The following is a 12802-nucleotide window of genomic DNA, read 5'->3' on the forward strand; positions in this document are numbered from 1 at the left end:
ACCAGAGAAAGCAAACACATGGCAACAAATTCCTGATGACTCAATTATTCATACTGATTTTCTTCTCTATAACAGCACAATAATTTATTCTGCTTGCAGCACCATCATTTATCAGAAATCTCCTTTATATTTTCAGAGAAACTTATCATTATTGGTTGTGGAATATGTAACTGTTTTGGAGAACTTGTCAGTAGCCAGTCACGTCTCCCAGTGTTGCTCTATGTCCCAACTACTGCTTCACCACAGTAGCATCAATATGGGAGTGAAATCACAACCTTTTCTTTTTGTCCAATGTCTGGCTATATGTCGGACATTAGACAAATGTCAATATATGGTCATGTATGCGCACCCACCAGATAGATATGCACCGGCCTACTCTGGAACGGGCAGCGGCCTACTTTGGAACACATGCCCACCCCGTTGTACTTGTTGTCAACGTACACGTAACAATTGTCAAGAGTACCAGTACGGTATCCATTACCATTGTCAAGAGTACCCATTACCATATAAACGATCAACTAAATGTGGCGATACAGGGATCCCTCGTGTCATCAAAAACTGCCGATATTGTGCTGATGATGTAAATGGTCATAAATGGTAGACAGACAGAGACAGGCATTTTGTGCATTAGTCTGTTTAGTTCTTTAGTGCACACACTACCACTTATATTGGTGCAGCGCCACAATCAATCTATAGATCGGTGTAGATAATGTCCCTGCATTTGCATTAGACTAACCACAACTATGGACAGCCAACTTGTGCTATGGAAGGAATGGAAAGAGCAAATTGTTATTCCAGCATCAACCTGGAGAAAAGTGTTCAACTGACCCTTTTGACCCAGTCTTCATCACTGCCAGTCCCCAGACAGCCCAGGGCCTCGGAACGCTGTCCGAAGAACTCCCCTAAGGAGAGACGCAAATAGCTCTGGTTCCCCCTATCAAACTCAGAAGACACCTGGGAGGCCCTCATCAGGACCTGGCTGTTGGTGGGCAGCTTCCAGGAGGTGTCCGCTAGATTGGGACTACCGCTGGCTGCTTCTATCTGCTCCTCCTGAAGGAAAGGGAGAATTGCAATATTCACAAGTTAGCATCACCAGACAGCAAAATCCAGCACATGGCTTTTAATTAAGCATGCAAGAGTTCCAGTAAAAACGTCTGACGAACCTGCATGAACGGGTTCTCATTATCGAACTTCTCTTGATCTTCGACGATCTTGTCAAGGGCATTACCTGTATATAGGTGATGCAATTAGCTACAGTAAATGTTCATAGTAAAAAAGAAAAAAAAAGGTACTTTAAAGGATAGAAAAAAACATTCCAGAAGCCCTACAACAAATATTGGTGCTTACAGCCAGGAATAAAGTCCTCGCCCTGAAAGTGGCCAGCGTCCTGTGGTGCATTGCCATCCAATTCCTTCTGAAAGGAAGAGTAGTAAGCCAAGTCCGTCACCCACTTTCCCTCTTCGTTTTGGTACACCACACTTTGAGTGGCACCTAAAGAAATGAGCAATGCAGTGACTTCCCACTCATGTTATGTAGACAACATTCCTATATGATGACTTAAACCAAATGTAGACCTGAAAACCCATCTATAAATAGTGTTTTCATTAAGTGTGGTTGCTTCTAGGTTCTTGCTCACCTTTATATAGTATAGTAGAGCAAGGCAAATGTTTGTCGTGTTTCTCCTCCCAGTATTTGCAGCACACACCCAAGTCATAATAATGTCAAATTGACCGGCGGATTTTGCTAAGTGAGGTGCTATATTCACAATTCTACTGTATAACTACCTTTTCAACAATGCGTGTGGTCTTTTTCTATTGCAATTTCAGATTTTCTAGGAGGGGTTAAATTGCTATTACCACCTACAACTACTATAAAAACCAAACCAGAAACACCACCAGAAACCTCGCTCTCTGACCTTGCTGAAACTCCTGTTCCAGGTTTTCCGGACAGTGGTTCCAGCCATCATCAGAATCCTCCTGTTCCTGGTGGAAGCTCTGAGAGAAATATTTGGGCTCCAGGGAGGTGGAGAGGAGGTTGTTCTCTTCCTCACTGGTGCTGTCTGGCGGCTCAGTCGCTCTGGCATCACCGCAGGGTCCCCCCCTCAACCCTAGGGACGGCCTGGTGCCGTCAGGTTCATCATAGTCATCATCATCATCATAGTCTGGGGGCTGCACCTTAGGGAAATAGTAGGTAGCACAAAAGGTTAAAGCATTGAAATAAAATGATCTAAAAATCATAATTGAGCATGGTAATGGTCATTACAAGTAAGTTACATAATGTCCCAACCCTTCTCAGAATTGATGTGAATAGGCCATAGATTCAAACAAAGCATGCTCTGAGAGGTGGTGAGCGGAGGAGTGTGGTTATTCTAAAGCTTGCATGATCACCCATGTTAAAAAGGCTGTCATCCAGGGTTGTTCACATTACATTGGACATGGTCGATCAGGGACTCCATATTTGGACATTGATGATGACTCATCGCAACATCACGATGGCGGGAGAGAACATTACCAGTGTATAAAGGTAAGCATGTCCCTAGTCCAGAGAGACCAACACCACCTCCCTCAACCATTATCAGCATCGCAGATCCGGAACCAGGACCTTCTAACGCTGTCCACAGAACGATATTTGGAACGATTGCTATAGTTCCTGAGAACACCTCTGAATCACTCGGGCATCATCTCTGGTTAAGGACACCACTGCCACGGGTTCTCATCCCAATCAATAACGCAACATTACTGCCAATACTATTTTTCATTCATGTTCATACATAGAGTATTGACAGATTAAAGAAATTAATTGTTGAGTCAGTGGAATCTCAGGTTATGAAACACAGGATAAGACATACATTTTCTTTGTGGAAATGTAATTGTTGAGTGGCATCTCAAATCATCCATTTTGTCCAGCTTCCTGGTAACCCTATAATTCAATTTTATTTGCATATAATCCAGTTGAATATATTTCCTTATTTGAAAGTTACCTCCTTTGAATGTTCCAAAAAAAACATAAATCCATCTGGCTGAGATAAGTAATATTTTTCAAAAAAATAAATAAAAAATTACCCTCTGTAGTGTTAATTGTGATGTACAGACAATCCAAAAAAAAAAGGATCAAAAAGTGCATCCCTCTGTGCGTTTACCTGTGTACAACCAAGAAATACCTAAGTTTGTTTAAAGTGTGAAAGTTATATTGTAGATGATAATCTATGCATGTGAAAACAAGACAGTCTATCCACATAAAAAGCATGAAGTTACTACTTGCTGCCCTCTAGTGCCCAGAAATCTCTTATTGAAATCAGCTTATGCCTGTATCAACACCAACATAACATTTTCATGACTGGATACATATGGATGGGACATGGCAAACATTTCCATTGCCATGTGCTTACTTAATCCATTAAGACCGGGAACGCATCCGTCATTTTTTTGGCTATTCAAAATTAGCAAATATACAAGCTCATAGCTTTTCAAGCTATGAGCTTGTAGATCTGCTATTTTTTTTTTAAAGCAAAAATCTTTAACTGGCAAATCTTTGCTTCTGGGAGGTCCCTGGAACAAAATATTTTCAGATGGGGGTCTGCGGCCTAATACATATAATTTTGGGTGGTTCTTGACATGAAACAGTTTAAGCACCACTGATGTATAGCAACATAAGTTTTTTTTTTAAACTGTCAGGATTTAGAAGACATTTTTGTAGATGCCACAGAAGATTTGAGTTACAAATGTTCTCTTAAAAATATATAGATATCTTCAAAGATTTGCACAAATCTTCACGATTTTTCTAAAATAGCAGATCTACAAGCTCATAGCGCGGCACCGCGCTATGAGCTTGTGCATCTATTTTTGAATAGCCAAAGAAATAAAAAAAACGACACCAATGCTTTCCCGGTCTTAATGGGATAATGACATTTCTTCTTGTACCTTGGAGAGGTGGAAGCTACTCTGTGTGCCCTGCAGGTGGCTAACTGTTGCGTTAGCCGTGTCCTGAGATCTCCAGTGTCCTGCACCACTCCTCAGGTAGAGAGAATCCAACCCTGCTGCCTCTGTCGCAGGTCCACTCTGTGTACTGTCCATGGCATCCTGGGAGGCAAATATTTAATTAAACCAAATTACCTTGCGACTGATTAACTCTCATTTGTTATTTGCATTTGGCAAGTTATTGTCTACAATATGATCTAGTCACATACAGTTAATAAGAACAAACAACTCTACACACATGCACACTGCATTCTCGTCGTGTATTATACTGTATTGTGATATAACCGGTGAAAAGGGTGGGTGCATCTCCTCCGCTAATATTTGCTTATACTCTTGACAAGACAGGGTAAAGTTATAGCTCTGCCTTACAGCAGCACCCACCAAGACCTCCTGTCTGTCCGAGGTCATGCTCCAGTTGACTGGCGAAAGTCTATGAGATCCCCCTACGGGTCCCAGGGAGGAACTGATCTCTCCTGTTCCCACAGGACCCACACGGTCTCCCATCTGAAACAAAACACACATTAAAAAAAAATACAATTCATGCAATTATGCTAGAGGTAGTACAATATAAGATTAATTTAAACTACTTAATGAGCCGGTCTTTTTGGCAATTAGCTAATTCTCTCATATACTAGGTGCAAAAGGCCCCCAAAATGTCCCAAGAGCAAGTGCAAATAGTTTCCTTGCTAGAACCCCCACACCTTTGACATCTGTGATGTCCCTGGAGTCAAGAAAGAAAATAGACATCACCTTGGTTACACATAAATGCAGTAGGCTTACTGATATGATCATTTATTAATCCGACAGTGTTGCCCACCAAAACAAAACGCTTCTCTACAACGTGATGCAATGTTTGTAGATCGGCTATTTTTGGCAAACGACACTATTAGATTTACTCGCGGGGAGGAGTCATCTCCGGTGACAAACAAACACAGTGCCAATGAATTGCATGTAAAGTAGCATTGCAAACTTTCTTTGAACCGCGGAAGTTGTACCGTACTGTTCAATATTTTACAGAGAACCGTTGCATTCCTACCATATACCAATTTTCAGAAGATGCATGAACCAGGGATAAGACATGACAAGGACTTTTAGCACTCTGTGACTAGTGTTGATTAGAGCATCTCTTCACTACCTCAGTGTGTCTGGAGAAGCCATTTCTTCCAAGTCCTGAAAGGGTGTTCAGATCACTAGTCTCGTCTTCTCCAACGCCACTACTACCCACAATCCCCAGCGCCCGCAGGACATCATAGGTGGACTGAGGGGCAGTTGGGGCGTAAGGGAGGGTCGACACCCCTCCGTCGTTCCCGCTATCCTCACTTCCACTGCTCCCGTCCCCGCCTCCTCCGTCGCCTGATGTTGTACAACATAAAACACAAACAGGTGCTAAGGGTTTAGACATGTTGCCTTGTGACGCAGTTGTTCATGAAAGATAGGAATCACAGGCTTTCCAACAGTCCCAATCCAGAGAAAAACAAAATGGTTCACTTCACTTCACTTCACTTTCCATACAGTATTACTAATAAAGATGTTGAACGAAGGCTCCCCATTTACTTGATGTTGACGATAAATGTTGTAGGTGCCATCTTTAGAACTGGCCTTCATTTAATGTCTGCTTTATAGAAAATAAAATAAAACTCTAAGGGAAATTTCCATGCCAAATAACTCATATATCCCAAAAGACGTTAATGGTCGTAATGTCTGCCTTTGTATGTATTATGTAAGGGGATTCAAGCCTGTTACCTGCTGGGGCGGCCATAGCGGAATGGGTAGAGAGGCCACCTGGGAAACAGAAGGTCCCCGGTTCTATTCCTTGCCCCGACTACATGTCGAGGTGTACATAGTAAGATTCTTAACCCCTAACTGCCCCCCCTATCAATTACCACTTAACCACTGCTTTGAAACGGTGTCAAGTGGCGAAAAACATCTACAATCTCACATTGCGACACATTGCTAACAAGCGCTTTGGATAAAAGCGCTATATAAATGCACCATTTAACATTGAGACCTTGTAGAACGGCTATTAAATCTTTTTTGCCTACAATGTCATGTCAATGTCATGCCCAAAATAGGGACGGCATGTTGAAATTGGCTAACACAAAATCTAGGCAATGTTATGGAGTTTTTGTCATGTAAACTTAAACTGTACACCTTCAACCCCTACAGCAAAAGAAGTGACTATGTGCAATCACCAGTGAACTAGAAAAGAGGACTCTACGGACTTTGCTTCATTGGCTGTTTATAAAGTAAAACATAACAAATAAGTAAACTAAGTGATAAGGTCCTACCTATACTCATTATTTAATATATTGAAAAAATATATTATTGTTCTCCCCATGAATTTCTTTTATAAATAAGGACTGAAAATGAGTCAATAAATTATTAAATGTTAGCGCCGTCTGTGAAGCCCAATTTATTCACTGTTTCCATGGACACGACGATGAATGCAGCCATACAATTATGGTTTCCTTATGAAGAAAATATAGTTTACAGTTTCTAATAACTTCACTGCGTAACGAATAAATGTTCAGACAAGCATTTGTCACAATTTCATTTGTGATGCTATGTATGCAATTCAGACATATAGCCATATTCTCTTTCAACTAATTTGGTGGGGGATGTGTGGATTTGGTACAGTTATTATAAGTCAATAGTCTGGAAAGTGGAGACTTTTTTTCTACTATTTTTTTTCTTATTTCCATACTTATACAGACCAGGAAATGACTAAAATGTTACCATATGACCACTTGAGCAATAAGGACTACACATTATTCAATTAATTAATTTAGCTTCAGCTGCACAGGCAAGCCACTCCGTTATTAGACGCTGTATCCTGCTTACCCGTGACAGGGGGGTTGATGACCTGTCCCTCGGCAGACCGTCTGTGTTCAATCCCAGTCTGGGATGGGCCTCCGCGGCCACTAGAAGGCTCGTCATCAGAACTGCCTCCCTCCAATCCCGGTCTGAAACTGGGACGGTTACTCTCCCCAACCTGCTCCAACAAAGAGAGCGAAACAAAATGTCAATACCACCAATGTACTTCATAATGTGATACACGTCTACCTGCTGGCTAAAGTGAATGTAGAATATACACTTGTTACAACATGGTTTTAATCTAGGCTAGAATAAAGACACAAAGAATGTGTCAATGATGCCACCGTCATGTGGAAGTGCTTCAGATTCATGGGGGCCTTGAACAGCCAACCCATGCCACTGGGAACCCTATGAAACTACAGGATACATACTGTACACACATCCCATTGTTCGCGACAACACTATCTGTTGTAGTTTTATTCTTGAATCTAGGCAGGGCACAACAAATAACATCAATCCCCAATATTTCTCCTTCTCCACCATATACAACTATTTAAAGAGACAAAAGAAACACTTAAGAACTCAAATTACAAATGAATATAAATTGATCACAACTGCCAAACGAGTGTTCCACACCAAATTAAATTGCATTATTGACCACTGTAATTTCCCAACAGCCTGGAAGAACTCTGATTTTTCATTAGAGAAAGTTAAACAATTCCGGCAAACCTCCTACATAAGGCATTCTGATGCTGTGCAGATATAGAAACAAAGATACATCAATAAAGTCAAATTGTACGCCAAGGGAAATCTTTCATGCTGATCAAACTGAAATAATCCCACTCATTAACATCTGGTATTGCCCAGCACTGCCATTTCTTTGTTCAGTGTAATTTATTTTTCAGCATTTATAAAATGTTTACAGACTGCGACTGTATGAACGCGACCACGCGTTCTGCATGTGCAATAATCATTTTCTCCAATACCATTCAGCCCTACACCATATATTTCTAAACTCCCACCAGCTGTCTGGACGTGCTTGGCAGCAGTAGTCTGGTCCTGGGAGCCTGGCTGTTCCTCCTGGCCACCTCCAGTTCATCTTCAGTGTCCTCCTCATCGCTGGCAGGACATGAATCCATGCCTGTAGCGGCCAGCCGCACATCAGGCATCTGGAAGTCCTCCTGGAGTGACAACACACAGAATTATAATAGCTATGAAAGTTACAGTGACGCATAAGGGAATGGCCATGGATGAACAGAATGTCCTCACAAGTTATGTCTGATCACCTGATCATAGTCATCGAGGAACTGGTATCTGTTCTTCTCTGGTTCTGCAAAGCCTAGGTTTGAGGCAGCAGCATCAGAGAATGCTGGTAGTCTCTACAAACCAATAAAGATAGAATAAACATATTTTCTCATTCCGAGAGCCGAGTCAATAATGTACATTCTACATAATAATAATCTATTAAGTAGCCTCTACCTAAGTGCAAAAAAGTGAACATGATGAACAGAATGGAGGAAAGGGATATAGAAAAGGAAGGGAGGGGAGAGGAAAGTAGAGATAGGCTTACTGCAGCAGGAATCTCCTGTCCCTCCACTCTCCCTCTCTGCATGGAAGGAGGGAGCAGCTTATTAGAGTACAGCTCCAGCTCGTCAGGCAGATTGTTCACATCAATGTCATCATCTGCGGACCAAGGACACAACCAGGTTAACATCTGTAGATGAAGCCACGTTCTTTAACCTAGCCCTCTCAATCATGCAGTTTCTCAACATCTGCATCTGAACTGAATTAATTGTTTAAAGTACTACTACTCTCCATTCTTGCAGTTAAGTATGATTTAAGAATTCATTTTGGAATGTAATTTAGTAGCTGTGCAGTTCCTTTCATGAGCAGAGCCATACAACTCATTTTCAGTAGTGACATTTGTAACTCATGCATTTCTTTTTTAAAGTTACGTTGGGTAAGGTACCTGTGAGGTCACTGTTTACGCTATCGAAAGACATGAGTTTCTCATTGGCCAGGAAACTTGAGACGCTGCCACTTAAATGGTTGCTGTCTGCACTTTCACTCTCTGGACTGTCCTCCTCAGCTGTGGCAGGGAAGGTCTTGGCCTGCATAGACTGCACCAGGGAGAGAAAGCATGAAAGAAACATACTGGGAACATTTTCCTAAACATTGGTCTACGGGACAAAACTAAACGCCTCACTTTCGCTTCTTGAAAGGTTTAACAACCATTGGGAGAAATGGTTGACTGAGGGATTCAAGATGAATCCAAATTTATTTTGCATTATCACAGCCAGACCAAAAACATTGATAGGAGTTCAAGTTTAATTCAGACTTCTGAGACTCTTACAGCAATATATCTATCAGTGGACAAGACACTTAACCCTTATGAGCGCTGTATTAATAGCACCCACTGCTAATATAGGATGGGTAAAAGCAGATGACAAAGTTTGCGTATGTGTAAATGTATTAACAAATACCCAAAAGGAGTTGGGGACTAAATAACATTATAATTATTTATTATGAGTAATTGTGATGAAAACATTCACTTTTTGTTCTAATTTTGCCTCAACTGTGGTTTCCTACATTTCCCAGAGTGAGTCCATAATCACACCCTTTCCCTTTACTCAATGCAACACATCACGTCTGCATTTTATGTTGGACTACTGTCGGTCTAGATATGCAATATATCTGCCTCCCTGGATTTCTCTCTGTGTGGTTGCTGAAGTGAAGATCAGTACAAAATTGAGTCAAAAATGTCAAAACTTTTTGAAGATTGGTTTGAGTGACATGCTTTTGCCGATTTACAGCCAATGATATGCTTGCAAATGTTCCCTTGCTCTGGGTGGCCGTGTAAGCGAGCCACAGCGCTACTCATAGTCGACACAGGCGGCTTTCGCAGGCCATGCCGGGTATGGTCTTAGATCTTGATCACCGGGACACTCACCAGAACGCAAAAAAGACTAACTGAAAAAAATGTAACTGTTTATTTGTCACATACGCTGAATGTGACTGTACTGTAGTCTACATTTCCTGACTGTCTCCTTTACTCACCACCCATGAAGAATCTGTGTGTTCGCAGCGGGATATTACGTTTTATATGCACAGATTTACAAATAACAGAGGGTCGGAAAGCGTTCATGCATTAATTTACAACCCGGTAACTAATTTGTTCTTCTTTGGTAACGTTTTAAGATGAGTTATGACAGTATACTTTAAGGGTTTTAGCTTGCCACCACAAGCTGGTATAATATGACTGTCATTTCTTTCTTTATCCATTTATAGTACTGTAGGTTGTCAACTAGCCTTTTATTGGTAAAAACTAATAATAATAAACTTAATGAACCTGTATGAAAAAAATAGACTTACATCCTTATATCCAAACTGGGCGAAGTTCAGCAGCCCAGTCGAGAGATCTGGCAGAGAAAATAGAGAAGTCAAAATCCCAGCCTGAAAATACTAACAGTTTTATTCACTTCTACACTTGTTTTTTAAGCATTTCTTTAGGCTCTCTCTGACACATAACAGGGATGGCTAATGCAGATCAGTCAGAAGAAATCTTGCTCAAAAAGTACTCCACTGAAAAACACTGTAACAAGCCATTTTTGATTGTTACTTTTATCCACAGCGTCAGTCAGATCAGGTATGGAGAGCTCCAAACTCTGGCAGAGTTATAGCCTTGGTCCTCCTGCTGAGCTCCACAGCACCAGTTCTTACCAGTTCCAAGTTCTGTGGGCCTCCCAGAGAGCAGGCCCGTCTGTTTGGGAGGAGGGCCCAGCATAGACCCTTTGACTCTGGCGTCACTCTCATCCAGGTCAACCTTCACCAGCATGTCAGAGATACGATGGGCTGCTAAGAATTCATTTGCATCATCCCTGCAGAGCAGATAAGAGTTCAGGAGAACAGCAGGATCAGGAAAAAAATGGGAAATTATAGTGAAAATGGATGAAGCTGCAAAGACTGTAGGCGTATAGCATGCAGAACAGGCAAAAGACAATTTAGATACTCACAAATCGTCTTTGAAGCTGAGGGCAAACTTTGCCTGATCTCCCATGGCGGACTGAGAGCTAGCCGTTGACATCTGACCTCCCTCAAGATATGAGTCCTCAGTGACCCCCCCTCTGTACAACAAGAGCAGGGGTTAGTTCTAAATAGACACGCAGCCGTTCAGCAATTTTAGGGCTCGTGCGAGTACTGACCACTTCCATGGCCTTCTTTCTTCACTCTAATCATTAGCAGGAAATTGTAAATCAGCTGATCAATGCCAACTACACCCCTCTCTCCTTAGGTTAGCATGTGGACAAAATAAAGCTTGTATACTAGACTGTTTATTATAATGCTCTCTCATGTTTTCCCAATTACTACTTTGTATGATCTGATTGTTTGAAACTACAACTTAATACAAAACAATACAAATTAAAGACAGAACTTTGGTTATGAATTGTACCGCTAGCTTCCAACTCGTCAGCTTGGCTGTGATGTGTTTGAGCAAGTGACACAAGTGTGAGTAGTGAGTACTACCTCAACCCAAATCCCTCCAAGCCAGTGAGCATGGACCCACCTGTTGTCAGCCCCATCTCTAATTTTAGCCACTGTAGAGGCAGCTACTGGAAGGCCCGGGCCAGAGCCCAATGTCACATTCCCCAGTGTGGCACGGCCGATGCTGCCCACAGAGTTGTCCAGGAAGCTGGGGAATGCCTCGTCCTGCAGGTTGCAAAAACTGTCTGCCATGGTGTGAAATGGAGGGGGGAGACAGCCAGCTAGCTGTGGCTCAAGTTGATTTCAGGTGAACATTAGGAGGAGCACTGCAGAATGAAGAGTAGGACAGTGGTGTAAAGTAACTAAGTACATTTACTCAAGTGCTGTACTTAAGTATAATGGAGGCATTTCCCGTTTTCAGTACTTTTACTCCACTACACCTCAGAGGCAAATATTGTACTTTTACTCTACTACAATTATATTAAAACTTCAGCTACTATGTCGAATTTGATTATTACTACATACATTACCCACTTCAGCCCTATATACATTTCGGCCATTTGAAAATAGCCAATCTACAAGTTCACAATGCGTCCCGAGCTTGTAAATAGTCTATTTTCAAAAGATTTGTATACATTTGAAAACTTGTGAAAAGGGACATTCTGCATAATGAGTACTTTCTACTTTTGGTACTTTAAGTACATTAATACCAATACTTTGTACTTTTACTCAAGTACATTTAGAAATCCGGACTTCTACTTGTAACAAAGTATTTCTACATTGCAGTATTGATACTTTTGTTTCAGTAAAAAAAATGGAATACCACCACAGAGTAGGATGGTACAACATCAACGACACACACAGATAATGTAAAACCAGTGTCTCTTAGGTGTGAGTTTGTTTGACAGTGACTGCTTATGCATAGATAGAAAGTATAAGTGTTGACAGAATTTGTGATAACACTTTACACAGCATTATGGTGTCAACCTTGACAACAAACAAACTCAATGATGTTCGTCATGATTTCACATAGTATTCAAGTATATTATGTACCCTGCTGCCTGGGAGACTGACAAACTGAAAGCTAGCTAACAGCTAAAAACAATTGATCTTGCCAAACACACAAAAGCAAATTCGTGACGCCCCATAATCAACTCAACTTAGTGAACTAGAGTACAACAATGAGCTACAGACACAAGGGGTTCGGGATTTAAAAAGGCAGCTTGCAAACCTTCAGTAATGATCAAAGACAACGACAACAACATTGCTCCAGTCCACCAATAATAACAACATGTAAAAGTCGTGCGTAGAGTTCAACTCACTCAATCTTAAGAGTTGAGATGGAGGCACGGGACTACGGTTCAGTCATCTTCGATCCAGAGTTTAGCGGCTAATTTAGTTAACGCAGAAAAACCAGACAGTTTGCGTTACTTCTCGTTCATTCTAATGCTGCTACATTCTTTCTTGTCCTTAAAACCGTAGCTTAGTACGCTCGCTACAAACGATGCAACAGTTTAGATGAATCTCAC

At 41.4% G+C, this 12802-nt stretch overlaps 1 protein-coding gene across 5 annotated transcripts in view; it reads right to left on the bottom strand.

Annotated features, from left to right (window-relative positions):
* Window positions 1-12802, bottom strand: part of cep192 (centrosomal protein 192) — a 40659-nt gene extending 27857 nt beyond the window's left edge. For 3 of the 5 annotated variants that reach the window (XM_080425659.1, XM_080425657.1, XM_080425655.1), the window contains exons 1-17: window positions 12596-12802; window positions 11356-11599; window positions 10805-10915; window positions 10512-10669; window positions 10164-10210; window positions 8761-8911; window positions 8362-8474; window positions 8078-8170; window positions 7814-7972; window positions 6819-6969; window positions 5113-5330; window positions 4347-4481; window positions 3921-4079; window positions 1916-2174; window positions 1348-1491; window positions 1164-1228; window positions 829-1050 (exon numbers count right to left, since the gene is read on the bottom strand). In XM_080425659.1, the coding sequence (XP_080281785.1) occupies window positions 829-1050; window positions 1164-1228; window positions 1348-1491; window positions 1916-2174; window positions 3921-4079; window positions 4347-4481; window positions 5113-5330; window positions 6819-6969; window positions 7814-7972; window positions 8078-8170; window positions 8362-8474; window positions 8761-8911; window positions 10164-10210; window positions 10512-10669; window positions 10805-10915; window positions 11356-11525 (2355 nt within the window). In that variant the 5' untranslated portion in view covers window positions 11526-11599; window positions 12596-12802. Of the gene's footprint in view, window positions 1-828; window positions 1051-1163; window positions 1229-1347; window positions 1492-1915; window positions 2175-3920; window positions 4080-4346; window positions 4482-5112; window positions 5331-6818; window positions 6970-7813; window positions 7973-8077; window positions 8171-8361; window positions 8475-8760; window positions 8912-10163; window positions 10211-10511; window positions 10670-10804; window positions 10916-11355; window positions 11600-12591 lie in introns of all 5 variants that reach the window. The other 2 variants (XM_080425658.1, XM_080425656.1) reach the window with 2 other exon arrangements.

Source organism: Gymnoscopelus braueri, assembly GCF_963280865.1.
Source record: "Gymnoscopelus braueri genome assembly, chromosome: 4".
NCBI classification, from domain to species: Eukaryota; Metazoa; Chordata; class Actinopteri; order Myctophiformes; family Myctophidae; genus Gymnoscopelus; species Gymnoscopelus braueri.